The 27,952-nt window shown below is 42.1% G+C and overlaps 1 protein-coding gene across 1 annotated transcript; it reads left to right on the forward strand.

Annotated features, from left to right (window-relative positions):
- C1H5orf63 (chromosome 1 C5orf63 homolog) lies at positions 1-27,841 on the forward strand. Its single transcript, XM_033928982.1, has 5 exons — positions 1-265; positions 16,307-16,357; positions 17,949-18,065; positions 25,382-25,438; positions 27,400-27,841. Exons 1-5 carry the CDS (start codon positions 137-139, stop codon positions 27,574-27,576), a joined length of 531 nt encoding a protein of 176 aa, XP_033784873.1. The 5' UTR covers positions 1-136; the 3' UTR covers positions 27,577-27,841.
- The last annotated feature ends 111 nt before the right edge of the window (positions 27,842-27,952 follow it).

A 27,952-nucleotide genomic window follows, 5' to 3' on the forward strand; every position in this document is an offset into this window, starting at 1 on the left:
CAACACTTCTCCAGCAGGTGGTGCTCGTGGCCCGAGGACTGTCCGACTTTCGACCCCGCCCCCTGTCGCTCGCGTGCTCGGTACCGGAAGTTCGGTGTGGAAGCCGAGTGAGCGTGTTGACTGTGTGGTCTCCTGTATGCACAGGAGTCTGGTGCAGGGGTTGTGTGTTCGGTGCTGTGATTTGATCCGGGCCTGCTCCTTTTGTTGTGGGGGGGAGAGCCGGGGTTTGTTGGTTGGTGGCAGTGTCAAGGGTTATACTTTACCAGTAAGTAGAAGAATATCAATAATATTGTGACGTTGTTTTAATTTTTTTTTATCATTATTTGTGTACTTAAAGAGTCCAGAAAGGAGATTTACATTTTTTAAGTGCATGTTTGTGGGAACATTTGGATTTAAAAACAACATTCCCTTTCTTTGTTGCGTGTAGCAGAGCTCCTCTCAGGCAGGATAAATTCCCAGACTGGTTTGTGTCCTAATCGCCACATTCTCACCTGTGGATTAGCCATTAAGCAAAGTAAGCACTGTGGTTAGGGCCCCAAGGGAATAGAGGCATCACAGAGTTTTTTTCCCTATGTTTCATACTCTTAAGGGTTACCATATGCAATGATGTAGTAAAAGGGGAGGGGTCCACGTAAGGGGCACAGCAGCTACCTGTCTTCCTCTATGCCCCCTTCGCTGCGCATGTGTGCCCCTTCCCTCGTACCTCTCTAATTGTCCCTGCGCGAGCAGCATTACAAATTTGTTGCCCACGTCGGTGTCACCTCTCTTTTACGTCGCATCTGGGTCCTGTACCTAGGAAGTGACGGCAGAGGGGATAGCCAACACGACGCAGGCAGCAAGTTTGGGATGTTGCTTGCTCCTGGAAAACTGAAAAGGTATAAGGGAAGTTGGGGCAGGGCAGAGAATAGGGCGGGGGAGGGATGCCCCCGTCCCTGGTGCCATTCACACTCGCTACGCCACTGACCATATGGTTCCAGAAAAAATACACTGTGGCCATGACCTTTCCTGCTGACATTTGGGTCGTGACTTTCTTTGCCCTTGGAGAACCTGAGTGCCGCCTCTGCATAGACCAGTGGTCTCAAACTCAAACCCTTTGCAGGGCCACATTTTGGATTTGTAGGTACTTGGAGGGCCTCAGAAAAAAATAGTTAATGTCTTATTAAAGAAATGACAATTTTGCCTGAGGTAAAACTCTTTATAGTTTATAAATCTTTCCTTTTGGCTAAGTATTAATAATAATATTGTAATTTATAGCTAAAGAGACATATGATCAAGAAACTGTTTTATTTTACTTTTGTGATTATAATAAACATACCGAGGGCCTCAAAACAGTACCTGGCGATGGTCCTCGAGATGCGAGTTTGAAACCGCTGGCATAGACTGTTGTTTTGTCTCAGGATCATAGTTTATCAACAGTAACTAGTGGTTCCCAAATGTTGGCATCAGTTTGCTGAAAATGCTGCAAAATCAACTTGGAAGTGTCCTTTCAACGTCATTTCTCATCCGCATTCAAATGTTTGGGCACCCACTTGGCTGATAGCTTCTGCATATCCAGCTGCTTATGGATTATACACCCAACACATTCCCTGGATATCTGTAGTGTCTCCGCAATTGTTTTAGCCGATATTTGCCGATCTGCCAAAATCAGATCATGGACATGGTCAAGTTTCAGGAGCTGACACCGTTTGAGACTTCCCAGACCTTTCTGCATCTTCAGTCTTGAAATCTCCACACTGAAAGTTTACACACCACTTCTTCACTATTATATCTTCCCTCTCCCACCTTTCTTCCAAAGTAAATGGTAAATAGAAATATGCTAAACTCATGCACTGCTAATTAAATGAAAAAAACAACATAAACCCATGCAGAGCTTTCTAAATTTACAGAACTTATGTTAGCAGCTGTGTCAAACAAATATATAGTTAGTTTTTACTATTTTCCAGCTATCACCTGCCAGTAATCTATCTATATATATATAAAATCGGAGGTATGTATGTGTGTATGTATGTATGTGTGTGTGTGTGTATGTGCCGCGATCACGCAAAAACGGCTTGACCGATTTGAACGAAACTTGGTATGCAGATCCCTCACTACCTGGGATGATATGTTCTGGGGGTCTCGCGGCCCACCTGCACACGTGGGCGGAGCTACAAACAGAAAATCAGATTTCACCCATTCATGTCAATGGAAAAAATTTAAAAAGCTGCCAACGCAAAAACGGCTTGCCCGATTTGAACGAAACTTGCAACACATCTTCCTTTTCAGTTTAAGAGCTTGCAAATTCCAGTGAGACTTGCATTCTCTATCACAATCAACAAATCACAGGGACAGACTATTACATATTGTGGAGTGGATTTAAGATCCCCCTGTTTTTCCCATGGTCAACTCTATGTTGCTTGTTCAAGGGTGGGTTCACCCAAGAATTTATATGTTCTTGCTCCTGGAGTTGAAACTAAAAATGTTGTTTATAATCAAGTTTTGTGTTAGTTGTATTGTATTCATTTTGTCAAATATTTCACATTATAATTTGAATATTGTACTTTTTATAAAGCTGTAAAAAAATAATTTCATTCACCACTATAAAGTATCTTTATTTGAATCCATTTACAGTGTTATTGCTATAATTAAATACCCGTGCAACGCCGGGGCATCAGCTAGTAAGTTATATGCAAAAGTTTTTTGCCAGTGATGCTTGCAAGCAGTGTCTCGCTTCCGGCTCACCACACAATTGTTTCCCACGTATTCACCTTTATAGGACCCCTGAAGAAGTCTTTTTGTCAAAACACGGACCGTGTTGGGTCCTGTATCCCTAGCGGACTAGGTCCTTTAAGGCTTTTATGTGGATAACTGATTTTTATGTGGATGATTTCAGTGTACCTTTGGAACTTTGACACTTTCAAATAAAGTCCATTTAGGAACATCGTCACTCCACAGAGTTTTTTGTTTTTTTTTTGGGGGGGGGTTCTTTTGTTTTCTCTGGAAGAGAGTAGGAACACCTCTCCGTGTCAGAGGCTTTTCTTTCGCCTTAAAATACTTTTTCTGGCGTTAGTATGTACTGATCAAATGGAGTGACTTGTTTTCTAGTATATTGTAAACAAATGTGTATACTTTAAGGGCTCCTTTTACTAAGGTGCGCTAGCGTTTTTAGCGCACGCTGAAGATTAACGTGCGCAAACCACGCGCTAAATGAAAAATACTAGCAAAAGCTCTATGGAGGCGTTAGCGTCTCGCGCGCGCGCTAAAACCGCTAGCGTACCTTAGTAAAAGGAGCCCTAAGTCTATAGCATTTTTGTTGAACTTTAGTTTGACCCTTATTTTCAGGCACTGTTTGCTTGTGTTGGAAAAACAAAACCAGCTTTTTTTAGGGGGTTTGAAACATGCTCTTTCTAATAGTTAGTTTGGAAAAGGTTTCCAGAACATTCATTTTTTGTAAACGCTGGTTAAAAATACCCAATTTTTGACATTTTTTGGGGAAAAAAAATAAACTTTGCATTGAAATTATAACGATATTAGTTAATAAGTTGAAATTATATATTTGAAAACGGTAGTAACGTGACACAACAACAGACAAAATTTGACGGGGATAGCTTCATTATTACAGGAGCCACAGAAGGCCAAACTTTTGAACTTTTTGAGCACGGTCCATTTGCTGTAGCTGTTGGGGATCCCCAAGCACTGCCCGCTGAGGACTTTCTCCAAATGTAACTGGAATTCCCTTCTACCAAGCATAGCAGTCGCTGGCAGCATCTGTGGCTTAGGGACGTTGCTGCAGCCTGCCAAGCTTGTAAAAAGGGATTTTTGGGCACCTTCGGAGAAAGTCTTCAGCTGACGTAACTTGAAGGTCCTCGTCAGTTGGAATATTTTAGACTTACGTTAGAAGCTCAGGCAGAGACCCATTTACAAAGTATGCTTCCCATTTAATATTTCCAAATTAATAAAGTGTCTTGGCTTGTTTATAAATGGGTCTCTACCAGATCCTCTAATTCAGTAAGTCGTATAATTAAATGAAATAATTACTTCTGAGATATATGTGGATGGGGAGGGGGGGATGGAAGAGATTATTTGCAGGGATGGATTTGATTCCGGGTTTGATTTCTATCCCCGCGCAACTGGTGCTAGTGGGATAAAATGTGGGAGAGAACCCAGTTCAAATCATTAAATTTCAAGTTTATTAAGGCTTGATATAGAAACATAGAAACATAGAAGATGACGGCAGAAAAGGGCCACAGCCCATCAAGTCTGCCCACTCCAACAACCCTACCCCCTTGAATTTACCCCCCTAGAGATCCCACATGTGTATCCCATTTCCTTTTAAAATCCTTCACGCTGCTGGCCTGAATCACCTGAAGTGGAAGTTCATTCCAACGATCGACCACCCTTTCGGTGAAGAAGAACTTCCTGGTGTCGCCATGAAATTTCCCACCCCTGATTTTCAGCGGATGGCCTCTTGTGGCAGAGGGACCTTTAAAAAAGAAGATATCATCCTCCACCTCAATACGGCCGGTGATATATTTAAACGTCTTTATCATGTCTCCTCTCTCTCTACGTTCTTCGAGTGAATATAGCTGCAATTTATTCAGCCTTTCTTCATACGGGAGGTCTTTGAGTCCCGAGACCATTTTGGTGGCCATTCTTTGAACCGACTCAACTCTCAGCACATCCTTTTGGTAATGTGGCCTCCAGAATTGTACACAATACTCCAGATGAGGCCTCACCATGGATCTGTACAATGGCATTATAACTTCAGGCTTCCGGCTGATAAAACTTCTTCGGATGCAACCCATCATTTGTCTTGCCTTTGATGAAGCCTTCTCCACTTGATTGGCAGTCTTCATGTCTTCGCTAATGATCACCCCCAAATCACGTTCCGCCTTGGTCCTAACTAAGGTTTCACCATTTAGTGTGTAAGTTTTGCATGGATTCCTGCTGCTGAGGTGCAGGTTTACATAAGCGGTTTACATAATACAAAGTTAAAAATAATTTAAAACAAGGTGGTCAGACATATACCATTAAAAATATGATACAATAAGGGAGACTGCAAACGATGCAAAAGGAAGACAGGCAGGGTGGCATTGTTTCCTCACATCGTCTCTACAACAAAACATCATTTATTTCCTTGCTGTGTTTTAGTCTAAATCATTTTCAGCTATTCATGCTGTAGGCAGGCAGTCTCACTGTGAGAGACCAGATGTGGGTGTCGTACTGTGTTCATGTGTCCATGACCTTGTTCAAAACTCTTCTCCCATCCTGTGGCTCAGGGTTAATCCTGCTGTGATACCAGTGATATGAATGTTTTATTATTTTATGAGTTTTGAAATGCAGAATGATGCACAAACGTTTGGTGCTTTTTATCGCATGCGAGCTGGATTATTGTTTTGAATGGTATTATTTTCTTATCTAGTCTGATGTAACAGATGAGGGCAGCCTGGCAAGGGAAGAATGGAGGACAAGCAGTGTTTTCAGTGCAAGATTTCATCCTAAGAATTGAGCATGCTTAATTTATACAAATCTTTGAATTTATTACAGGATGACAGTTGTGAAGGATGTTTGTGACTGAAGGTGGCAGAGAAATGGAAACCTGCTAGACTGTCTGCTGGGCAGCAAGGACATTTAGTTGTTGCACTTCCGGTGAATACTTCATTAAACAGGTAGCCAACCTCTGCTTCTCCAAGAATACACAGCATGATACAAGGGGAGAGTGTGGCGCAGTGGTTAAAGCTACAGCCTCAGCACCCTGAGGTTTTGGGTTCAAACCCACGCTGCTCCTTGTGACCCTGAGCAAGTCACTTAATTCCCCCCCCCCCCCATTGCCCCAGGTACGTTAGATTGTGAGATCGCCAGGACAGAGAGGTAAAACTGCTTGAGTACCTAATAAATGCATGTAAATCGTTCTGAGCCCCCCTGAGAGAACGGTATAGAAAACTGAATAAATAAATAAACTAGAAGTGAGCAGAAGGGGCAACTGCCAAAGTGCTAAAATGTTTTCAGGATAGAAAAATTGCTGGAATGCGGGCATGGGTCAGCATTAGAGGGAAAGCTGGAAAGTAAATAGAATGTTAGCAATTATTAGGAAAAGAATGGAGAATAGAACTGCGAATATGATAATGCCTTTGTATCACTTCATGGTGCAACTACACCTTGAGTATTGTGTGCAGTTCTGGTCACCGCATTTCAAAAAAGATATAGTAGAATTAAGGTACAGAGAAGGGTGACAAAAATGATAAAAGGGATTGGGACAACTTCCCTATGAGGAAAGGCTAAGAGGCTAGGATTCTTCAGTTTTGAGAAGAGATAGCTAAGGGGAGATAAGATAAAGATCTATGAAATACCTAGTGGAGTGGATTGGGCGGGGGGGGGGAGTTAAGATGTGAATCACTTGTTCACTCTTTCCAAAAATATAAGGACTAGGGGGCACACAATGAAGCTACTAAGTAGTAAATTTAAAATAAATTGGAGAAAATATTTCATTTAACATGGAATTTGTTGCCAGATAACGTGGTGAAAGCAGTTAGATAAGGTTTGGACAAGTTCCTAAAAGAAAAGTCCATAAACCATTATTAAGATGGTCTTCAGAAAATCAACAGCTTATTCCTGGGATAATCAGCATACAGTAAAAATCTATTTGTATATATGTTTCAGTTTATTGGGAGTAGTTTCTGAGCCCCTTTGAAACCTGTGTTGGCAGTTAACGGTATTATTTAGTTACTTTTAAGCCTGTTGTTACAGTGCTTCTACGTCACGTTTATTGGGTGGCTCTCTGTACTTGGGTAACATAACAAAAATGTTCTAACTAGAGGGAGCTAAACAGTCTAGAGGCAGAATGAAAAGTCCGGAGTGGATTCCCTCTGTAACATGCAGGTAAAGGGAAATAACCCTACTGTCTAGAATGTCTCACCTATCTACTGGAAAAGAGCTTACTAGAGTAAGTATACTTCTCCCTCCTTATTCGCTGTGATAAGGGATTAACAGAACCTTAAATACAGAAAAACCGCAAATAACTTTTTCATATGGTATTCACTGTTTTCTATTAAAAACCATCCTGAATATGGCGAAACCGCAAATAACATGGTGGGAAACCTGGCCTGTTCCTGAAGGAGAGGCAAAACACGGTGAAGAAAGTGCTGGGAATCGACAATTTTCTCTGTAAATGCTTGGAATCTGCGATTTCTCTATGCAAGCTGATGTAATTTGGAGGGAGGAGCCAGCAAGCTAAAAACCATGAATAATTGAAACCGTAAATACGGAGGGAGAAGTGTACATAATCTCTTTATCCACTGCTGCTCAGCAACACACACAGCTGCAAAAGTGTTACCTGAATGGATGATGAGAACAAGCCACTTAACCCTGTGTGATACAAATGAGAAACGAATGGAATGTGAGGAATATTAATATTGAGTGAGATTGCCTTGGATACGTGGCAGTTGTTACAGGGAAAACACAAGTACTATGAAAACAAGTCGTAAACACATACTGATTGGTGATCATCAAAAGCACATCAGCCCAACATGCGATTAGCACGAGCAAGACTAGGTGTTTCTAACACATACTGATTGGTGATAATCAGTTCGGCATGCAAGTAGCACGCGTCTGATTATCCAATCCACAATGAGGGGATGGGTAAAAAGTACAATATAAATGGTGCTTTCCCTGAAAAAAGGTAGGGACTTTTCCACTGCTGACGAGCTGTGTGATGACATATTGAATAAGCCTCCTGATCGCGGTCCCCTGACGGAGTGATGATGCAATAACCGGTAACGTATTGATTCAAACTCTGTACTTAATTAATGATTATGGCTAGAAATACTGTATTTATGTAATAAAACTTAATTTGTATACTATTTTGAACTCCTGATATTCTTCCCAGTGAGGACAGTGACCGAAGGTCTTTGATAAACCCTTTTAAATAGTAATACACCCTGCAAGAAGAGATCACCCATAGAGAAAAACATGGGGCAGCCACTGCTTGCCCTGTATTGGTAGCACCTTGGGTTTTGGCCAGGTACTAGTGACCTGGATTGGCCACCGTGATAACGGGCTACTGGGCTTGATGGACCACTGGTCTGACCCAGTAAGGCTATTCTTATGACAAGGTGAACCAGCCCAGATTCTACTCAGTTGTGTTTTCTTAAATTTGCCACCTGCAGGTCCTACAGATCACAGATTGATGTATTTTTCTAAAGTCTTGGAAAAGACATATTAGCAGAAATGGACTCGCTCCAATTTGTGGTTTATTCTCCATCATCTAGATTTTCACATCCCTCCTACCTTCCTTGGTTGGCTTCTTAGCTTGCTTATGGAACTGAGGTACCATGAGCCAGCGGCGGGCAGGAAGGCACTCACCCTTTTGCAGTGCGGGCATTCGCAAAATTTCTAAAAACTTAATAACAATACACTTTTACCACTGTCCATACCGAGCTCCGTGGATGAAGTCACCCACATGTGTGAATATTTGCCTGCTGTGCCTGGATAACACCTGTTACGATAAGTAACTGTGCTTTATGGCTGCACACATGGCCATTAATACAAAAAATAGAAAATCAGTCATTTTGCTAGCATTCAAATCCTTCTACAACATGGTACCCAGCTACTTCATATACAAACTCCCACCCTACGCTCTTAAGAGAGCGCTATGCTCCCAAGATGAAATACTCCTACAAATACCCACAGGTCACATCCTTTAGCTTCAAACTGCCCAGAAAAGATTCCTACCAAGCCTTTGGAATGAGCTACCTCCACATATCAGATCTCTCCAGGGCCTTTTAAACTTCAGGAAAGCTATAAAAATCTACTTCTTTACCTAGCCCAGTTACACTTCTTCGAACTGCATTTTCCTCTATAACTACCACAGAGGAACCCCTTATAAATTGCGGCCAAAGCAGCAGATACTGAAGGTATAGGCCATCCTTGTATAAACAATGCTTGCACATGAGACATCGTGATAACCAAACTATCTGTCACGTCTGCAATATCAATATTAAGCTAATTAGATCAGTGTTTCTCAACCTGCGGTACGCGTACCCTAGGTGGTACGCAGACTGCCTGTTGGGGATACATTGACTGACTGCACCCGGGATCTCTCCCTGCCTGCCCTCCACTGATTCTTCCGTGCTACCCCATACTCTACAGCGATTGGTTGGCCCGGAACTTTCTCTCTGACGTCAGAATTGACATCGAGGGGGGAGGCTTGTGGGCTGGCAGCATGAAATCACTGCACGTGCCTAGCCCTTCCTTGCCCAGAATTGCGGCGGCGGTGATTGAATGGAGGTATTGGGTGGCGGCAGCAGGTGCTGCGGGGCAGACTGGGGGGAGTGGATGTAGCATGGATGGCAGGAAGGAATCGGCGGTGGCTTCAGGGAGGGGCAGGCAGCTTTGGCGTGGGTCGGATTCGGGAGAGGGAGGAATGGGGTGGGACAAAGGCTGGAAGGCAGTGAGGGGGAGGGGGCACGAACTCGGGACACAAAAGGAAGGGAGTGGGTATGAATATGGGACACAAGGGAGGGAGGAAGGGGCACTAACTTGGGATATAGGGAGGGAGGGAATAGAAAGGGACAATTGGGCCTGAGTGTGTGAGTGAGAGGGAAAGAGATGGTGCATATGGGGAAATGAAGAGGAAAATTGGGCATAAAGAGAGAAAGAGAAAGGAGTGAGGTAGAGATGCATGGGGAATAGAAAGATGAGAGGGAGAAATGTTGGATATGGTGGTAGAGAGGGAACAGAGGGATAGATTGAAGGGGATGCAAGGGGGAGGAATGTTGGGCATTGTGATGGAAGGAGAGATGTGGCATGATGTTGGAGAGAGGTGATAGAAGGAGAAATGGGGCTGGTGGGCAGTGGTGAAAAATGTTGCACATGATCTGAGGGATGAGAGAGGAAGAAAAGTTGGACTCATGGAGGGACAGAGAAATATGTTGGTTGGGGAACAGAATGAGGTCTGGAGGAGAGGAAGCATGCAGGAGGCAGAAAGAAAGAAATATTGGTTGCACAGTCAGAAGGAAGTGCAACCAGAGACATGAAATCACTAGACAACAAAGGTAGAAAAAAATGATTTTATTTTCAATTTAGTGATCAAAATGTGTCAGTTTTGAGTATTTATATCTGCTCTCTATATTTTGCACTGCATTTGTCTTTCTATAGTTGTTATTGAGGTGACATTGCATATTTTAAAGTCATCTCCCTTGCCCTCTGAAAAAAATCCCTGAATATAAATTATAATTAACATTTTCTCTGCGTACAGTGTGCTTTGTGTTTTTTTTAATTTTGTGTTTACCATTATGTATTAATAAGATTATATTGTGTGTATATGAAAAATGGATGGAAGAAATTGTATTACAATTATTATTATTATAGGGGTGAGTCAGGAGCGGAACTTGGGCAGGTCTGGGGCGGAGCTTGGGCAGGGGTTCTCAGTTGGTATTTGTTAGGCTTAGGGGGTACTTGCCTTGAAAAGGTTGAGAAACACTGTATTAGATTATACTATTAGATTGAATTCTTATATTGCACACCTTGATCGCAAAGTCATAACCCATGTACTGCCAAACGGTAACCCTAATGTTTATTGTAACCCTATGTAATGTTTATTAAAACACTATGAATGTTAAACTGTAACCTGTTCTCAGCTCTTTGGGAAGGGTGGGATATAAATGTATGGCTGCAGTAAAAATGGCCTTAGCACAAGGATAAAACCTTTGCGAGGGTGCGCTAAGGCCACTTTTTGCTGCAGCTTAATAAAAGGACCCATATGTTTCTACAAAAGTGGGAAGGGGAGATATAAAAATGTTTAAATACCTCCATAGCATAAATGCAGAGGAGGTGAATCATTTGTAAGGAAGCTCTGGAATGATGAGGCATAGGATGAAGGTGAAAGGAGACACTCAGGAGCAACGTAAGGAAATACTTCTTCACAGAACGGGTGTTGAATTCATAGAACAGCATCTCAGTGGAGGTGATAGAGATAAAAAACATATTTGTAATCAAGAAAGCTTTGGATAAGTACATAGGATATTTAAAGAACAGGCTGGATAGGCCACATGGTCTTTTTCTGCCTTCATTTTTCTCTGTCTTCTATGAAGAAGTGTAATTAGTTACAGGGTCTGGCGGAAAAAAATGATACATTTTGTGCAAATGATCTATATATGGACAAACTATACACAAGACCATAATCTTGGAAAAATCCCATTGGGTTAGTATATCGGTCTCACAAAACTGCTTTGAAAAGATGGAATTATTTGAACTTTATAAAAATACTAAAAATATATTCAAAAACTGTAGGATATGGGGAAAAAAATCTGGGATTTCAGTCTGTAGTCTGTTTCTGGAAAAACCTCTCGTAGCCAAAAATTCTTCAATGCTCTAACAGCTGGCTTTGTGTCTCTTTTTCAACTTGTGGAGAAACTTCTGTTATCTATAAATATCTATTATCCAGAGCAACCATCGTCCCAGCCCTATTTTGAATAGAAGAGGCTCTTCTGTATTAAGGAAAATGGAGTGAATCTATAACCAGACTGAGCTGTAATCTAGTATATTGTTTTTGGGTTTTCTTTAGTGGATTTTTGCCACTAAAAAAAAGAGAATGCATGGCATACTAAATCATTAACAATGGAGCTCTTTCTTAGAGCTTTCAAGAATCCCATAATTTTAATCAAATATTTCCTCTAGGGTGTTTACTGCTGTTTTTCAAAGCTTTCCATTTCAGGGAAGAACTATCTGAGCACTGACTTCAAGCTTCAAAGACACAGAAATGAAATTCAGTATTGCTTCTCATTTTTTGTACAGAATTCAAGTGTAGAGTCTGAGTTTAGGAGAGTACTGTCTTGGCCTTTTGAATGAGATTGAGCTGAAATCCAGCTGCTGATGTTTGTGACCCTGTGGGAACTGGGAAATAGCATAACTACCTAAGTGTAACTCATCGTGAGCTACTACTGAAAAAGGTATGAGCTTAAATCCAAATAATAAATAAATAATCCTATGTAATATGGGGTCAACACCCTGCCATCTCAACCTACTGAGGGCATGATTTGACTATTGCTGAAACAGAAGGATTACACCTCCTGTTTTTAAAAAGAGCTCCTACTCAGTTACCTTATATACCCGAATTTAAAGCGGGATTTTTGGGCCCAAAAATGGGGGTCCCGGTTTATATTTGGGCCAGCGCCCCCTCCCAGACTTATTGCAGGCCGCCGCCAGGCTCTGCACCCTGACCCCCTCCCTGCACTGTCTGTCGTACCTATTCTGCCGATCCCTGGTGGTCCAGAGGTGCAATGGGCAGGAGTGAGCTTTCCGCGCTCCTGCCCCGCTGCTAACTTGGTCAGTCGCTGCCATGGCTGCCACAAGTTCCAGTTTCTTCAGCTGCTGAGTTGGCAAGAGCAGGAGTGCACTTTGGCACTGCTGCTCGGCGCTGAGTGGCTTCCTGACTGGCTCCCACAGATGACTTATGGCGGCCGCGGCAGCAACCCACCAACCGGGTTAGCAGCGGGGCAGGAGCACGGAAAGCTCGCTCCTACCCACTGCACCTCTGGACCACCAGGGATCGGCAGAGCAGGTATGACAGACAGAGCAGGGAGAGGGGGCAGGGTGCAGAGGGAACGAAGGAAGGGGGCTGGGTGCATAGCCTGACAGGGAGGGAGCTGGGTTCAGTGCCTGACAGGGGATGGAGGGAAGGGAGCTGGGTGCAGAGCCTGACAGGGGAAGGAGGGGGTGCTGGGTGCAGATCCGGGCAGGGCATTTGAATATTAAGTCGCCCGACTTATATTTGAGTCAACCATTTTTCCTCCTTTTGGAGGGAAAATGGGGGTCTCGACATATTCGGATCAACTTATATTCAAGTATATATGGTAACTCCTACTCACTAGATCCAGCACAAATATTAAGTAGCACTGTAAGGTTAATATCTGCTGTGACTGCCTTGGCACCTTGGAAGTAATTTCCATTTAGGCACTCCCGATGCCAGTAGGAGCCTGTGCTATAATGGTATTTGGGTGTTCTAATTCAATTACAGAATACTAATGCAATGTAAATTAGTAAGAACACATAAGAATAGCCTTAGTGGGTCAGACCAATGGTCCATCAAGCCCAGTAGCCCATTCTTACGGTAGCCAATTCAGGTCTCTAGTACCTGGCCAAAACTCAAGGAGTAACAACATTTAATGCTACTGATCCAGAGCAAGCAGTGGCTTCCCCCATTACTTTCTCAAATGTATTATAAATCACTTGTTGAAAGTTTAAAAATGAATAAAGAATTTAAAAAAAAAACAAAAAACAACATACTATGGACTTTTCCTCCAGCAAATTGTCCAAACCTTTCTTAATACCAGCTACCCTATCTGATTTTACCACAACCTCTGGCAATGCGTTCCAGAGCTTAACTATTCTCTGAGTGAAAAAATATTTCCTCCTATTGATTTTAAAAGTATTTCCCTGTAACTTTGCATGTCCCCTAGTCTTTGTAATTTTTTACAGAGTGAAAAATCGATCCATTTGTACCCGATCTTCTCCACTCAGGATTTTGTAGACTTCAATCATATATCCCCTCAGCTGTCTCTTTTCCAAGCTGAAGAGCCCTAACCTTTTTAGTCTTTCCTCATACAAGAGGAGTTCATCCCCTTTATCATATTGGTCGCTCTTCTTTAAACCTTTTCTAGTGCCGCTATATTTTTCTTGAGATAAGGAGACCAGAATTGAACACTATACTGTAGGGAGATCTTTTACTAAGGCATGCTAGCCGATTTAGCGCATGGTAAATGCTAATGTATCCATTATATTCTATGGACGCATTAGCATTTAACGTGCAGTAATATTTAGCTTGTGCTAAATCAGCTTGCGCTCCTTGGTAAAATACCCTATAGGTGAGGTTGCACCATGGAGCGATACAGGGGCATTATAACATTCTTAGTCTTATTAACCATCCTTTTTTTTAATCATTCCTAGCATCCTGTTTGCTTTTTTGGTTGCCGCCGCACATTGAACAGAAGGTTTCATTGTATTTTCTATGACGACACCCAGATCCTTTTCTTGGGTGCTAACCCCCATGGTGGATCCTAGCATCCAAGTAACTCTTATTTGGGTTATTCTTCCCAATGTGCATCTAAATTTCATCTGCTGTTATACAGAGCGATGGTGAGACCACACTTGGAATACTGTGTCCAACATTGGTCTCCCTATCTAAAGAAGGATATAATACTACTGGAGAGGATGCAGAGGCGAGCGACGAAGCTAGTAAAAGGTATGGAGAATTTGAGCTACAAAGATCGCCTCAGAAAACTGGGACTTTTCACCCTCTAGAAGAGGAGACTGCGAGGGGATCTGATCGAGACTTTTAAAATACTGAAAGGATTCGACAAAATAGAACAGGAAACACCTTTATTCACATTGTCGAAGGTGACTCGGACAAGAGGTCATGGACTGAAGCTGTGGGGAGACAGGGCCAGGACAAATGTCAGAAAGTTCTGCTTCACACAGCGAGTGGTGAATGCCTGGAACGCTCTCCCGGAAGAGGTTGTGGAGGAAACCACCATTACAGGATTTAAGGGCAAGTTGGATGCATATCTTCTTGAAAGACACATTGAGTAACTAAGGTATTCACCAGGGTAGATTTGGCTGGGCCTTCGCGTGTGCGGATCACCGGACTAGATGGACTCATGGTCTGATCCGGTGCAGGCATTTCTTATGCCAATCTTCCAATTTCCTAAGGTCTGCCTGCAATTTTTCACAATCTGCATTCATTTTAACAACTTTGAACAATTTAGTGTCATCTGCAAATTTAATCACATCACTCATCGTTCCAATTTCCAGACCATTTATAAATAAGTTAAATACCACCGGTCCCAGTACAGATCCCTGTGGCACTCCACTGTTTACTCTGTTCCATTGAGAAAAATGACCATTTAACCCTACCCTCTGTTTTCTATCCGATAACCCAGTGGTCCCCAACCCTGTCCTGGAGGACCACCTCAGGTCAATTGGGTTTTCAGGCTAGCCCTAATGAATATGCAAGGAGAAGATTTGTATGCTTGTCACTTCCATTATATGCAAATATCTCTCATGCATATTCATTAGGGCTAGCCTGAAAACCCGATTGGCCCAGTGGTCCTCCAGGACAGGGTTGGGGACCGCTGCGATAACCAATTCCAAATCCACAACTGAACTTCACCACCTATCCCATGACTCTTTAATTTTCTCAGGAGACTCTCATGAGGAATTTTTGTCAAAAGCTTTCTGAAAATCTAGATACACTACATCAACCAGCTCACCTTTATCCATATGTTTATTCACACCTTTAAAGATGTCAAGCAAATCGATGAGGCAAGATCTCCCTCGGCTGAACCCATGCTGACTCTTTCTCATTAAATCAGGTTGATAATTGTTTCCACCATTTTGCCCTGCACTGAAGTCTGTAATTTCCTGGATCTCCCCTGGAACACTTTTTAAAAATTGGCGTAATATTCCCAGGTTACAGATCACTAACAGCAGGTCAGCAATTTCATGTTTGAGTTCTTTTAGTACCCTGGGATGTATACTATCCAGTCCAGGCGATTTGTCACTTTTTAACTTGTCGATTTGGCTTAGTACATCTTCCAAATTCACTAAGATTTCTTTCAGTTCCTCCGCATCATCCCCTTGAAAACCATTTCTGGTTCAGGTAGCTCTCTTACATCTTCTTCTGTAAAGACCGAAGCAAAGAATTCATTCAGTCTCTCTGCTAAGACCTTATCCTCCCTGAGTGCCCCTTTTACTCCTTGATCATCCAACAGTCCCATGGATTCCCTAACAGGTTTTCTGCTTCTGTAGTACCTAAAAAATTTGTTATAACTTTAGATGTCTAAATGTGGCAGGGACACACATAAAGTACAGTGTTATGTAAGTTAAGAGCATAAGCATCGCCATACTGGGACAGACCGAAGGGCCATCAAGCCCATCCTGTTTCCAACAGTGGCCAATCCAGGTCACAAGTACCTGGCAAGATCCCAAAAGAGTAAGACAGATTTTAAGCGCTTATCCTAGGAATAAGCAGTGGATTTTCTCAAGACCGTGTTAATAATGTTTTATGGTGGGGGGTTTGGGGGGCCTGGGGGGGAATTATCCATATTTCTTTTAAATCCTGCTAAGCTAACTGTTTTTACCACATTCTCTGGCAATGAATTCTAGAGTTTAATTACATGTTGAGTAAAGAAAATATTTCCCCCTTTTTTGTTTTAATTCCACTACTTAGCAGCTCTTTTGCATGCCCCCTTGTTCTGCCCTGATTTAGCTTTCTGTCCTGGCTAAATTATGCAGATAATTAAACCTTCTCTTCTCTGGCTTCAACTTCCAGGAGATTCACCAGTCCTTCAAATCTACATTAGTATTCCCAACGCACACGCAGGCAAGTTCTTATAACTTTTGACATATATTTTATTGAATAAGTATGATAGATGTACTCACAATTGGTGAAAGCTTTTGACAAAATTCCTCATGAGAGGCTCCTGAGAAAATTAAAGAGCCATGGGATAGGTGGTAAAGTTCAGTTGTGAATTTGGAATTGGTTATCGCAGTGGTCCCCAACCCTGTCCTGGAGGACCACCAGGCCAATTCAGGTTCTCAGGCTAGCCCTAATGAATATGCATGAGAGAGATTTGCCTGAGAAGAGAATGTAGATTTGAAGGATGAAGGAAGACAGAGATGAGGAAAACGTTAGGCAGAAAGGTGCTCCAAGTTTCAGAGTTGAAATGCTGAGTTATTCATCCATGAGGATGGTTAGCTTAAGGTGAAAATTCTGGTACTTTTTGCTGGGGATAGAGCCATATGCTTAAGATGGAGCCTGAAGTGTGACTGGAGTGAAGACAAAAGAATCTCGGGGAGTACCCAGAAGGCTAGGAAGGTGTATAGGGACAAAGCTTGGCAACAGGTAACAGAGAGCAAGGTCATACCTTTGCAAACCCATCAGAGCAAAGGTTGTAAAAGTGATTGGGATGTACTGCAGTGTGTAAAAACTACATTACACATAATGCCTCACTCACACACTGATTGCAGCACAAAGTCCCATGGAGAGAGAGAGAATACTTTAAACACATTTTAAACTAATGCAAGGCTGTCGGGGGCAGAACACCCCTAGTCCATGTATTTTTGGAAAGAATAAACGAGTTAATACACTAAATTGGGAGCCCCACCCATGTATACACCCACTTGAAATTACATGCTATGTACATTAGGTGTATAGTTATAGAATAGTGTATACTTGCATGGGTAGATACTAATATTCTATATATTTATGCATGTAAAGGGTTTGTAAATGCAAACGCCTGGTTTTTGGAATAGTCTTTCATGTAATGTTGGCCATTATCCAGGCATAAATACTGAATAATGATCAGGCAGGTTGGGCCAGACAAAAGGCTACCTTAAACTGCCCAAATAGATGAGTACCAGTTCTGAATATCAGCAGTACCCAGATAACTTCTAGTGGATAGCAAAGACCCAGGTATTCAGCATCAGTTTCAAAATATGAATCCAGGTTTAAATCAGCATGCAGCAGCCAGAGAGTCAGCATTTTGAAAAACTTCTGAAAACTGACCACTTAACAAACAAGTTGCAAAAGAGAATTTAAAAAATTGAACTGACATGTATTGAGTTAGTCTAATAAAATGTTCTTTGCCTTTCATTTTTAGGTATCTTAAGTAGACTAACATGGAAACCAAAGTAGACTTGTTCAGAAAGTGCCAAGTTACATTGTAGGCCCCATTTAAGGTTGTCAAGCATTGGAACCCACTTTTACATATTACACTGTATACCTGATATAAATGAATTTGCGTAATAAGAAGGTCAAATATCTTGGACCTCAATGCCATCATAATATGATGTCAATAATGTATGTAATGAATAGAATGAAAAAGTATCTGATTAATATAGTTCCATGATGATGGCATGTTAAGGGCATATAGCTGATCTCTGCCAATTTCTTTGTTTTTTTCTCTTTAAAGATGCTTCGCTTATTGAGCAGGACATGGCAGCAGCTACTGAGATACTCTGCTGAATCACGTGTGAAAAGGCACTATGCTGTCAATAAGAATATTCCTGTATTAACCTTGTTCACAAAGGTATAAATGTTTTCCAAAAACAAAAAAAAAACCTAGACCCAATATTTAAATTGCCTCTCTGGGGCTAAACAGGCATTTTCAGTGCTGCTGAAAATGCCAGGTTGGTGCCCACTGTGAAACCAGCTAGTTTTGGGGGGTTTTTTTGGGGGGGAGGGGTATTCTAGGGGTGGAGTCTGCACTTGGTCAGTTAAGTGCTGATATTCCAAACTTAACCAGCCAAGGAAACTATATAAACAGAACCACATAAAAGTTGGTCCTATCACACTTTACCAGCTATATTTTTGCTGCCCCTATATACCCAGAAATTCATTGCTGGAGCCAAGACATGGCCTGGCTTTGGATTTTCTGTGCATAATATCAGCACAGATCAGCCAAAAAATAACCATTGCCAGCTGAATATTGGGACCCCTCTATATAATAATTCTATATAGATTTACTAGCTGATGCCCCGGCGTTGCACGGGTATTTAATTATAGCAATAACAATGTAAATGGATTCAAATAAAGATACTTTATAGTGGTGAATGAAATTATTTTTTTACAGCTTTATAAAAAGTACAATATTCAAATTATAATGTGAAATATTTGACAAAATGAATACAATACAACTAACGCAAAACTTGATTATAAACAACATTTTTAGTTTCTCCTCCAGGAGCAAGAACATATAAATTCTTGGGTGAAGAGACCCCAGAACATATCACCCCAGTTAGTGAGGGATCTGCATACCAAGTTTCGTTCACATCGGTCAAGCCGTTTTTGAATTACTGTGAGAATGGCAGCTTTTTACATGTTTTCCATTGACATGAATGGGTGAAATCTGATTTTCTGTTTGTAGCTCCACCCACGTGTGCAGGTGGGCCACGAGACCCCCAGAACATATCATCCCGGGTAGTGAGGGATCTGCATACCAAGTTTCGTTCAAATCAGTCAAGCCGTTTTTGAATTACTGTGAGAATGGCAGCTTTTTACATGTTTTCCATTGACATGAATGGGTGAAATCTGATTTTCTGTTTGTAGCTCCACCCACGTGTGCAGGTGGGCCACGAGACCCCCAGAACATATCATCCCGGGTAGTGAGGGATCTGCATACCAAGTTTCGTTCAAATCGGTCAAGCCGTTTTTGAATTACTGTGAGAATGGCAGCTTTTTACATGTTTTCCATTGACATGAATGGGTGAAATCTGATTTTCTGTTTGTAGCTCCACCCACGTGTGCAGGTGGGCCACGAGACCCCCAGAACATATCATCCCGGGTAGTGAGGGATCTGCATACCAAGTTTCGTTCAAATCGGTCAAGCCGTTTTTGCGTGATCGCGGCACATACACACACACATCCGATTTTATATATATAGATTTTACCATTATTTCACATATTGCTGCTGAAATTCCTTACATTTCACTGTTCCAGGTGTGTTATGATGTATATCTTTTCAAATCCCATACTAGGCCATTTGCCTGAGATTATCTTGATCCTCTATGGTGCTGCCAAGATCAGTAGTTCTATACTTAGGCCATCTCTGCTGTGAAGGTGTTGCTCTCCCAGTGAAAGTGAGTTGGGACTTTAACTTTCAGTAGCAGTAAATAGTATCTTCCGAAAGAACATAAGAATTGCCATACTGGGACAGACCGAAAGTCCATCAAGCCCAGTATCCTGTTTCTAACAGTGGCCAATCCATGTATCTAGCTAGGTCCCAAGTAGTAAAACAGATTTTATGCTGCTTATTTTAGGACTAAGCAGTGGATTTCCCCAAGCCATCTCAATAATGGCCTATAGACTTCTCTTTTAGGAAATTATCTAAACCCATGCTGACTGTCCTATTAAATCATGTTTGTCTAAGTGTTCCACAATTTTATTTTTTTTTCAATTGTTTCCACTATTTTGCCCAGCACTGAAATCAGGCTTACCAGTCTGTAATTTCCCAGATCTCCCCTAGAACCCTTTTTAAAAATCAGGGTAACATTGGCCACCCTCCAATCTTTAAGTACTATAGACCAGTGTTCTTCAACCTTTTGACACCTATGGACTGGCGGAAATAAAATAATTATTTTGTGGACCGGCACCGGTCCACGGACTGGCAGTTGAAGAACACTGGGCTAAGTCATGCCCTTCTCCACTCAATCTCCGCCCCAGACCCCGCCCCCATAATAGTACTAATTGTAACACCATTTTTTCCATTCATTTTGCATATATACACACACAATATAATTGTATTAACAACATATAATAGTTAACCACAAAATTAAAATACACAAAGCACACTGTATGCTTTTCAACCTTCATGCCTACCAGAAAACAGATAACCCCATACAAATGCAGGACCAAAACCTAAAAGTACTAATATTTACAAACAAACCCTAAGATGCAACTCTGCAAGCAGTACAACCTCAGAGGAAAAGAAACAAACGCATTTCTTCCTGAACAGACCAATCAATCAATAAATAAAAAAACAGTAAAATCAATCACTAAATAAAATCTTGAACAGACCACTAAATAAAAAAATAAAAGTATTTCTCCTACCGTTGTTGTCTCTCTCTCTCCATGTACCTTGCCTTCTGGCCTACCCCCTGGTGTTATCTTTGTGCCGGACCATTATGTGATCAACGCGGCATCTTCGTGCCGGCTCCCTGAGTGCTGCATTGCATAAAGCTGTGGGCAGCGGCGCCTCATCTGGAAGCTCTCTGACGTTGCGACATCAGAGAGAAGGCTTCCGGTCCAGGCTCAGGCCGCGTGTAGGAGCCTTTTCTCACGGCTTTGTGCACTTCAGCACTCAGGGAGCCAGCCCAAAGATGCTGCATTGATCGCACCGTGGACCGGCGGCTGAAGAACGCTGTCTTGAGCCTGATGGACATGCTGGCCCTGTGGACCGTCAGAAAATTTCTGTGGACTGGCACCGGTCCACGGACCGGCGATTGAGGAACACTGCTATAGACGATTTTAGCAACAGTACTGCAGATCACTAACAGTAGATCAGCAATTTCATGTTTGAGTTCTTTCAGTATCCCGGACTGTATACCATTTGGTCCAGGTGATTTATCACTCTTTAACTTGTCAATTTGGCTTAGAACATCTTCCAAGTTCACCAAGATTTCTTTCAATTTCTCTGCATCATCACCCTTGAAAACCATTTCCAGTTCAGGTAGATCTCTTACATCTTCTTCCATAAAGACCCAAGCAAAGAATTCATTGAGTTTCCTCCTTGAGTTCCCCTTTTGTTCCTTGATCATCCAACAGTCCCACGGATTTCCTCACAGGTTTTCCTCTTCTAACTTACATAAATACATTGTTACTAGGAGTTTTTGCCTCTTTAGCAAGTTTCTCTTAATATTCTGTTTTAGCTTTCTTTATCAGTTACTTTACACCTTCAAATGGAAGCAGTTGAGACTTTTGAATTTTCCTGCCATTCATTATTTATCTCTACTTGAGTTGCTTAAATGTATTTTAAAAATACCTTGAGTCTGTACTATTTGGGAATAGTACAATTTGCCAATGTGTACAAGTGGTAAATCAAGAAGGTGAAATGGATTTACTTAATTCTTCTGATAGTTTTGATGTGACATATTTCTTAGGGCCGCTTTTACAAAACTGCCGTGGCGATTCCCATGTGGCAAATGCATCACAGCTAGTTCAACTCCTGTAGGTTGTGTCGCTAGTTCAATTCATGTAGGTTATGTCATTACCATAATTGTAAAAGGGACCCTTAGAGTCTTCTCAGGATACAGTTATGAGTACTAAAAGATCTACACTTTTGGTAATTTTTCAGAGGAATAGAAAATGATAGTTTTAAATATATATATATACAGTATTTTTTTTTTTTAAAGTACCTTTTTGTGACCAACCAACAATGATTCTGTTACGTCCCTCTTCCGGATTCCATACACTCGGTGTTCAAACCCAACCTGAAATTTATATTCGAGCTAACCCCATCCCATAACCACAGCGGGCCTCCAGTACTGCGGGCCTCCAATGGTGCGGGGAGCCAGAGTTGCTGTCAATCCCTCCCTCCCGGCAATTTTGTGCAACTAGCCCTCCCCTCCCCTCCCATTCTACCTTAGGTCCCTAATGGTCCAGCAGTGATATGGGGCAGGAGTGAACCCTTTGTGCTCCTGCTTGGCAATCTCCTTAGTGAAAAAATGACTGTTGCGAGATCCTGTAGCAAATTTTTTCACTACGGAGACTGCTGGACAGGAGCGTAAAAGGATCATTCCTGCTGGTGAGGAGCTCGTAGAGGTGGGGTGGAACATAGGGGGGAGATAAGTGAAGAGAAATAGTGAGGGATAGCCGAGTGAGTGCATTTGTAGGTCAGTAAGAGAAGTCTGAATTGTATTCGGAAACAGATAGGAAGCCAGTGAAGTAACTTTAGGAGAGGGATAACATGAATATAGTGACTGCCATGGAATATGAGTCATGCAGCTGAATTTTGGACGGATTGGAGCAGAGCGAGATGTCTAAGGCCTGAGAGTAGCAGGTTGCAGTAGTCTAAGCACGAAGTGATGAGGCGTGGACAAGGGTTTTGGTAGTGTACTCGGAGAGAAAGGGTCTGATTTTGGTAATATTATAGAGGAAGAAGCAGCAAGTTTTAGCGATATGTTGTATCTAGGCAGTGAAGGAGAGAGAGGAGTCAAAGATGACCCCGAGATTTCAAGCAGACAAAACAGGGAAGATGAGAGTATTATCCACAGAGACAGAGAATATGGGAGGCAGGTTTTGGCAGAAAGATGAGCAGTTCCGTTTTAGCCATGTTCAGTTTAGATGGCGGTAAAATATCCAGGCGGTAATGTCAAGACAGGCTGAGACTCTGGTCTGGGTTTCAGTAGAGATATCTGGTGCGGAGAGGTAGATCTGGGAGTCATCTGCATAGAGGTGATACTGGAAGCCATGGGAGGAGATTAGCGCTCCAAGTGAGCAAGTGTAGATTGAGAAAAGGAGTGGTCCCTGGACAGAGCCTTGAGGTACACCACTTGATAGTGGGAAGGCTGTGGAGGAGGATCCACCGCTGCATACACTGAAGGTGCAATGGGAGAGATAGGAAGAAAACCAGGAGAGAGTAGAACCTTGGTATTCCAGTGAGGACAGCATATCAAGGAGTAGACAGTGATCAACAGTATCAAAGGTGACAGATAGATAGATGAGAAGGATGAAGCCTTTGGATCTGGCCAGGAATAGGTCCTTGGAAACTTTGGTAAGGGCAGTTTTCATGGAGTGTAGCGGGCAAAAGCCTGACTGAAGCAGATCCAGAATAGCTTGGGAGGAGAGGAAGTCTAGGCAATAGCGGTGAACAGCATGTTCAAGTAACTTGGATAAGGGGAGGAGGGAGATGGGGCAATAGTTGGAGGGTTTTTTTGAGGAGGGATATGACAACTGCATATTTGAAGGCATCAGGGACTGTTGCAGTGGAGAGCAATAGGTTGAGGATGTGACAGATAGTATTCTTGTTTGGCCAACGAGAGGGCAGACTGGAGTGATGTCACCATGAATTTGAAGTATATGAAGTCATCATGCGCACGGGATTTAAGCCGGAGACATTTAGCAGAATGGGCACAGGAGTGCAGATAGTGGATGCAGGGGGGTCAGCCAGGGTTGGGATTTGGCACGCCTAATGGCATGAAATTGGAGGAGCAATGGTATCTAAAGTAGAGGAGAGAATGGTAGGAGAGGATGACTTTGTTGATTGTCTTGTGTGATTTGGTAGTTGAGAGGGATGAGACAGTTGCAGAGAGGGCTCCAGGGTCAATAGCCAGAAAGTCCCTGAACTTGTTGGTGGCAATTGGCTGGATCTGTGGGGTGGAATGATGAATAATGAACGTTAACAGGTGATGGTCTGAGAGGGGAAGGGTGGTATTGCAGAATTTGGTGGTCAAGCAGTTGGAGGAAAGAATTAGGTCCAGGCAGTGTCCTTTCTGGTGTTTAGGGGTGGTGGAGCACAACTGGAGATTGAATGAGGATGTCAGGGCAAGGAACCTGGAGGCAAATGAGTTGGAGGGGTCGTTGACATGGATGTTGAAGTCGCCGAGGATGTGGGAAGGGGAGGAGAGGTTGAGAAAGATGGAGAGCCAGGAGTCAAAGTCAGTGAGGAAGTTAGAGTGGGACATATCAGGGGGTCATTAGATGACTGCTACTCAGAGAGGTAGGGGAGCGAATGGACGGACGGAATGGATGTGAAAGGAGGGAGAGCGTTGAGATTGTGATGGGAGAAGGGATTGAAATCTGCAAGAGATTGAGAGTAGCAGCCCAACGTCTCCTCCCTGTCCAACCGTGTGAGGCATGTGGGAGAAAAGGTAGATTCCATGACACAGAGCAGCAGCTGAGGCAGAGACATCAGAGCATATCTAGGTCTCAGTGCAAACAGGTGGAGAGATCAAGAGATGAATAGGTCATGGATATAGACAGAGCGGGCATTCCATAGGGTACAAGAGAAGGGCAGGGAGGAGGGTATTCTAACCACCCCCCCAAAAAAAATTCCTTAAAAATAACAGACTAGAGCCATGTTCTTCATTTCAAGGCCCAGGGGCCATTGACAGCCCCCATTGACCCTTTGTGGTACTCGATGTTCTCAATACACAGTCTTCCTCTACTTTTTCCTCAGATTTGCTGCTGTCTTGCCTCTGTAATAGTTATTCTGTTTAATACATGTACCATGCAGCTCTCTACTGTCCAAAACCCAATCTGTTTTCTTAAGACTGAGAGTACCATGTAGTTCAAACTTATTGCAAGCTATGGGGTGCTGGAAGAAAGCAATAGTTGTTTGAAATGTGGCACCACAAACAAGCTTCCAGAGACAGTTTAGGGGAAAATTAAAAACTAGAAAGGGAGGGAGAGCCAGCTTATATGGGGCGAGGTGGAAATAGGATGGTCAAGGTTGACAGGGTGTCTACTGCTTTGTCTGGTGATGGTCTTGGCTCACATATTGAACTTTTGGGCTCCCACTCAAAAAAATAGCAAAGATCACTGGATTAGAATATCTTATTCTGCTTTTGTGGAGAACTTGTTCCAGTTGCCATGTCTTATGCTAGGTATATTTAAATGTATTTTTCTGAGTAGGGAAGCACAGTCCTGAAACTATATTTCAGTAGATTTTCTAAGAAGCTGCATTATTTTTCCTTTCATGGTTGAGTAAGTATTCCTGCATGCCAGAAATGAAGATTATTTTTACATTCTCATTTTGTTATTGTTCTGGGACAGTTTCTCTAAATGGGTTAATTTTCTACATTCCTGTTAAAAACATGTGATAAGCAAGATAACTATGCATGAAAATACTTTCTTTCCAGTAATACATTTCAAAAAGCAGTCTCTGAACTGTGTGTTTTTCACCCTTAGGATCAATGTCCTCTCTGTGATGCAGCCAAAGAAGTTCTTGAGCCATATCGACACAGGGTAACGTGAGGGCATAAAATGAGGAAGGATTATTTATCTGAGATTCTTGATATGCAAACTAGGATTAGCAAACTTGATTTGCCTGAATTTTTCTTTTAAAACTATGGATAGTACCTTTTGATAGTAGACTAAAGTTAAACTGCTTTAAAAGTCATTTTAACTTTGAACAGTATCTTGGGGCAGAAACTTGAGCCCAGGCCTTCTTATGGTAGGCTCTATCCTACAGTATCTGCTTCCACAGAATTTGAAGGACGAGACATGCCCTTTCATTTTTTGAGCAGGTCAAGGCAGTCAGAGCTTGTAAGCCATTTCCATGTCTAACCCCAGATATTAAGTACCAGGGCATGTGTGGCTCCTAGCTTTGAATATCTGGGTATGTCCTCTGACCCGGAAATTAACCAGGAGCTGTTAACAGTTTTGCTGCCCTCACTTTATGTAGTTACTTAGCTAGTTGGTGGACTGAATATTGCTACTAACCAGCTAAGTTGGTGCTCTGCCCTAACTTCACCCCCTGCCCGTCCCTAACATAGGTGGTTAGGAGAGGGCCAGTCAATAGTAATATTCAGTGATACTACCCAGTTAAATGCTGCTGAATATTGGCAGTTGGCTAACTCAGCGGGGTTTAACTGGACAGAAGTCTCTCCTCCCTGGTTAAACCCTTTTGAATATCAACCACATTGTTTTACTTGGTGACTTTCAAGTTAGGGTGAAGTTTATTATTTTTGATGCTGTATTATTTTTGATTGTTTTATGTTCAGTTATGTTTTTCTTTTCTTGTACCAGCATAGTCTCTCATTGAGTAACACTTCCTCTTGTTGAGGAATGCTCTTGTAGAGCTTCCTGGGTTTCTTCATTTTTAGTTGATATTGAAATTGCCTAGAAGTAAGATCCTCCTTTTGCATTTAATCCTGGTGATGCATTTGATGTCTGAATCCATCTTCTTCCTCTGGGTGGAAAGACTATGTAATACTCCAATGTGTATAGGAAGGCCTGGAGATTTTTCAAATATGTTTGCATTGGCAGAGCAGGGAATAATTTTGCAGCATGCAGACTTGACACAAATGAACAAAACACATGTAATTAGTGAGTTTATTACAAACTGACACTTAAAACATGCATTATTGTGTTTCTCTTGCTCCAAGTCTGATAGGCATGTGGTATAAGTTTATAAAATCTGATTTTTTCCAATTTTCCAGGTCTCACTGTGTCTTTGTAGGTAGATTCTACCTACAAAGATGCAGCAAAGCCTGATAGGCATGTGATATAAGTTTATAAAATCAAGAGTAGTACTCCACAAATTGATAAGCCACAGTTTCTACCTACCAAGAAGACCTGGACATTTTCAACAAGCATGACGCCAGCCATGGAAGCTCAAGTGCTATGACTAGGGAGATAACTAATTGAACTGGTAGTTGATTGAAATCTAGAACAGATGTGATTTGCTTGTAGAAAATGTGATGAAAGCTAGTAATTTTACTGAGTTTAAAAAATGGACAAGTTCTAAATGACAAGTCCATTAACCTTATTTGGCGCTACAGCTTGAACTTGTCTCCTCCTGCTTCAAGGAGTGAGCAACATGAAACGGGTTTTACTTTTGGTATCTGGCAGGTATGTCCAAATGAACTGCATGGGTCACTGTCAGAGACAGTATGCTGAACTTAATTGGCCATTATTCTAACCCAGCAGGCAATTTCTTTGTTGGTCTCCCAAGTGAACCTGCAGGACCTTGCCTTCTGTGCAAACCCCATCCTTCTACCTCTCTTCTCAAGCTTTCTAGTCCTTAGCTTGCTTGGGTTCTTTTGCCTCCATATTAGAAAATAATACCATAACCTGAGGCCTCGGGGTATAAAGTAAAGCCCACCCGCAGGAGAGCACAAGCTTATGGTGTTGTGGAAGAGAGTGAAGCTTCTTCTATCCAACCATCATAGCCAGTGTCTTATCTCTATCCCATCCTGTTGTAGTTTGTTTTACAGGAGGTGGACATCTTGTTGCCAGACAACGCTGCCTGGTACAGCCGATACAAGTATGATATACCCGTCTTTCACTTAAACGGACAGTTCTTAATGATGCACCAAGTCAACTGTGGGAAACTGGACAAGGAGCTTTCCAAGCTGGAACGGGAACATGAGGGGCAATGAGTGCCTGAAGACTTGCTGCTTCTCTTCTGCTTTTTTTTTTGGTTTTCAGAAGTCCTGGCAGTGTCCTGTTTATGCAATTACTATTCAAGATCTTTCCTCCAAAAACAAGCTTTAAAATTTTAAATTACATTAAAAATAGAGCAATATCATATCTATATAGTGCAGTGATGTCCATATTTTTAGAGAGTAGGCAATATTTCTGCAATTACGGTAACAGCTTGTGTTTCTACTTATCCTAAATATTAAACAGTCATTTGTAAGCTGGTACAGTGTTTGGCCTCTTATTATTTGTCAGGTAACTTGGTAGTAGCTGGCCCTATATTCAGCCTGTTAACAGTGGCTACCAGTTCAAATAATAAGCCTGTAGTTTTAATGT

The sequence above is a fragment of the Geotrypetes seraphini genome, chromosome 1 (assembly GCF_902459505.1).
Source record: "Geotrypetes seraphini chromosome 1, aGeoSer1.1, whole genome shotgun sequence".
NCBI classification, from domain to species: domain Eukaryota; kingdom Metazoa; phylum Chordata; class Amphibia; order Gymnophiona; family Dermophiidae; genus Geotrypetes; species Geotrypetes seraphini.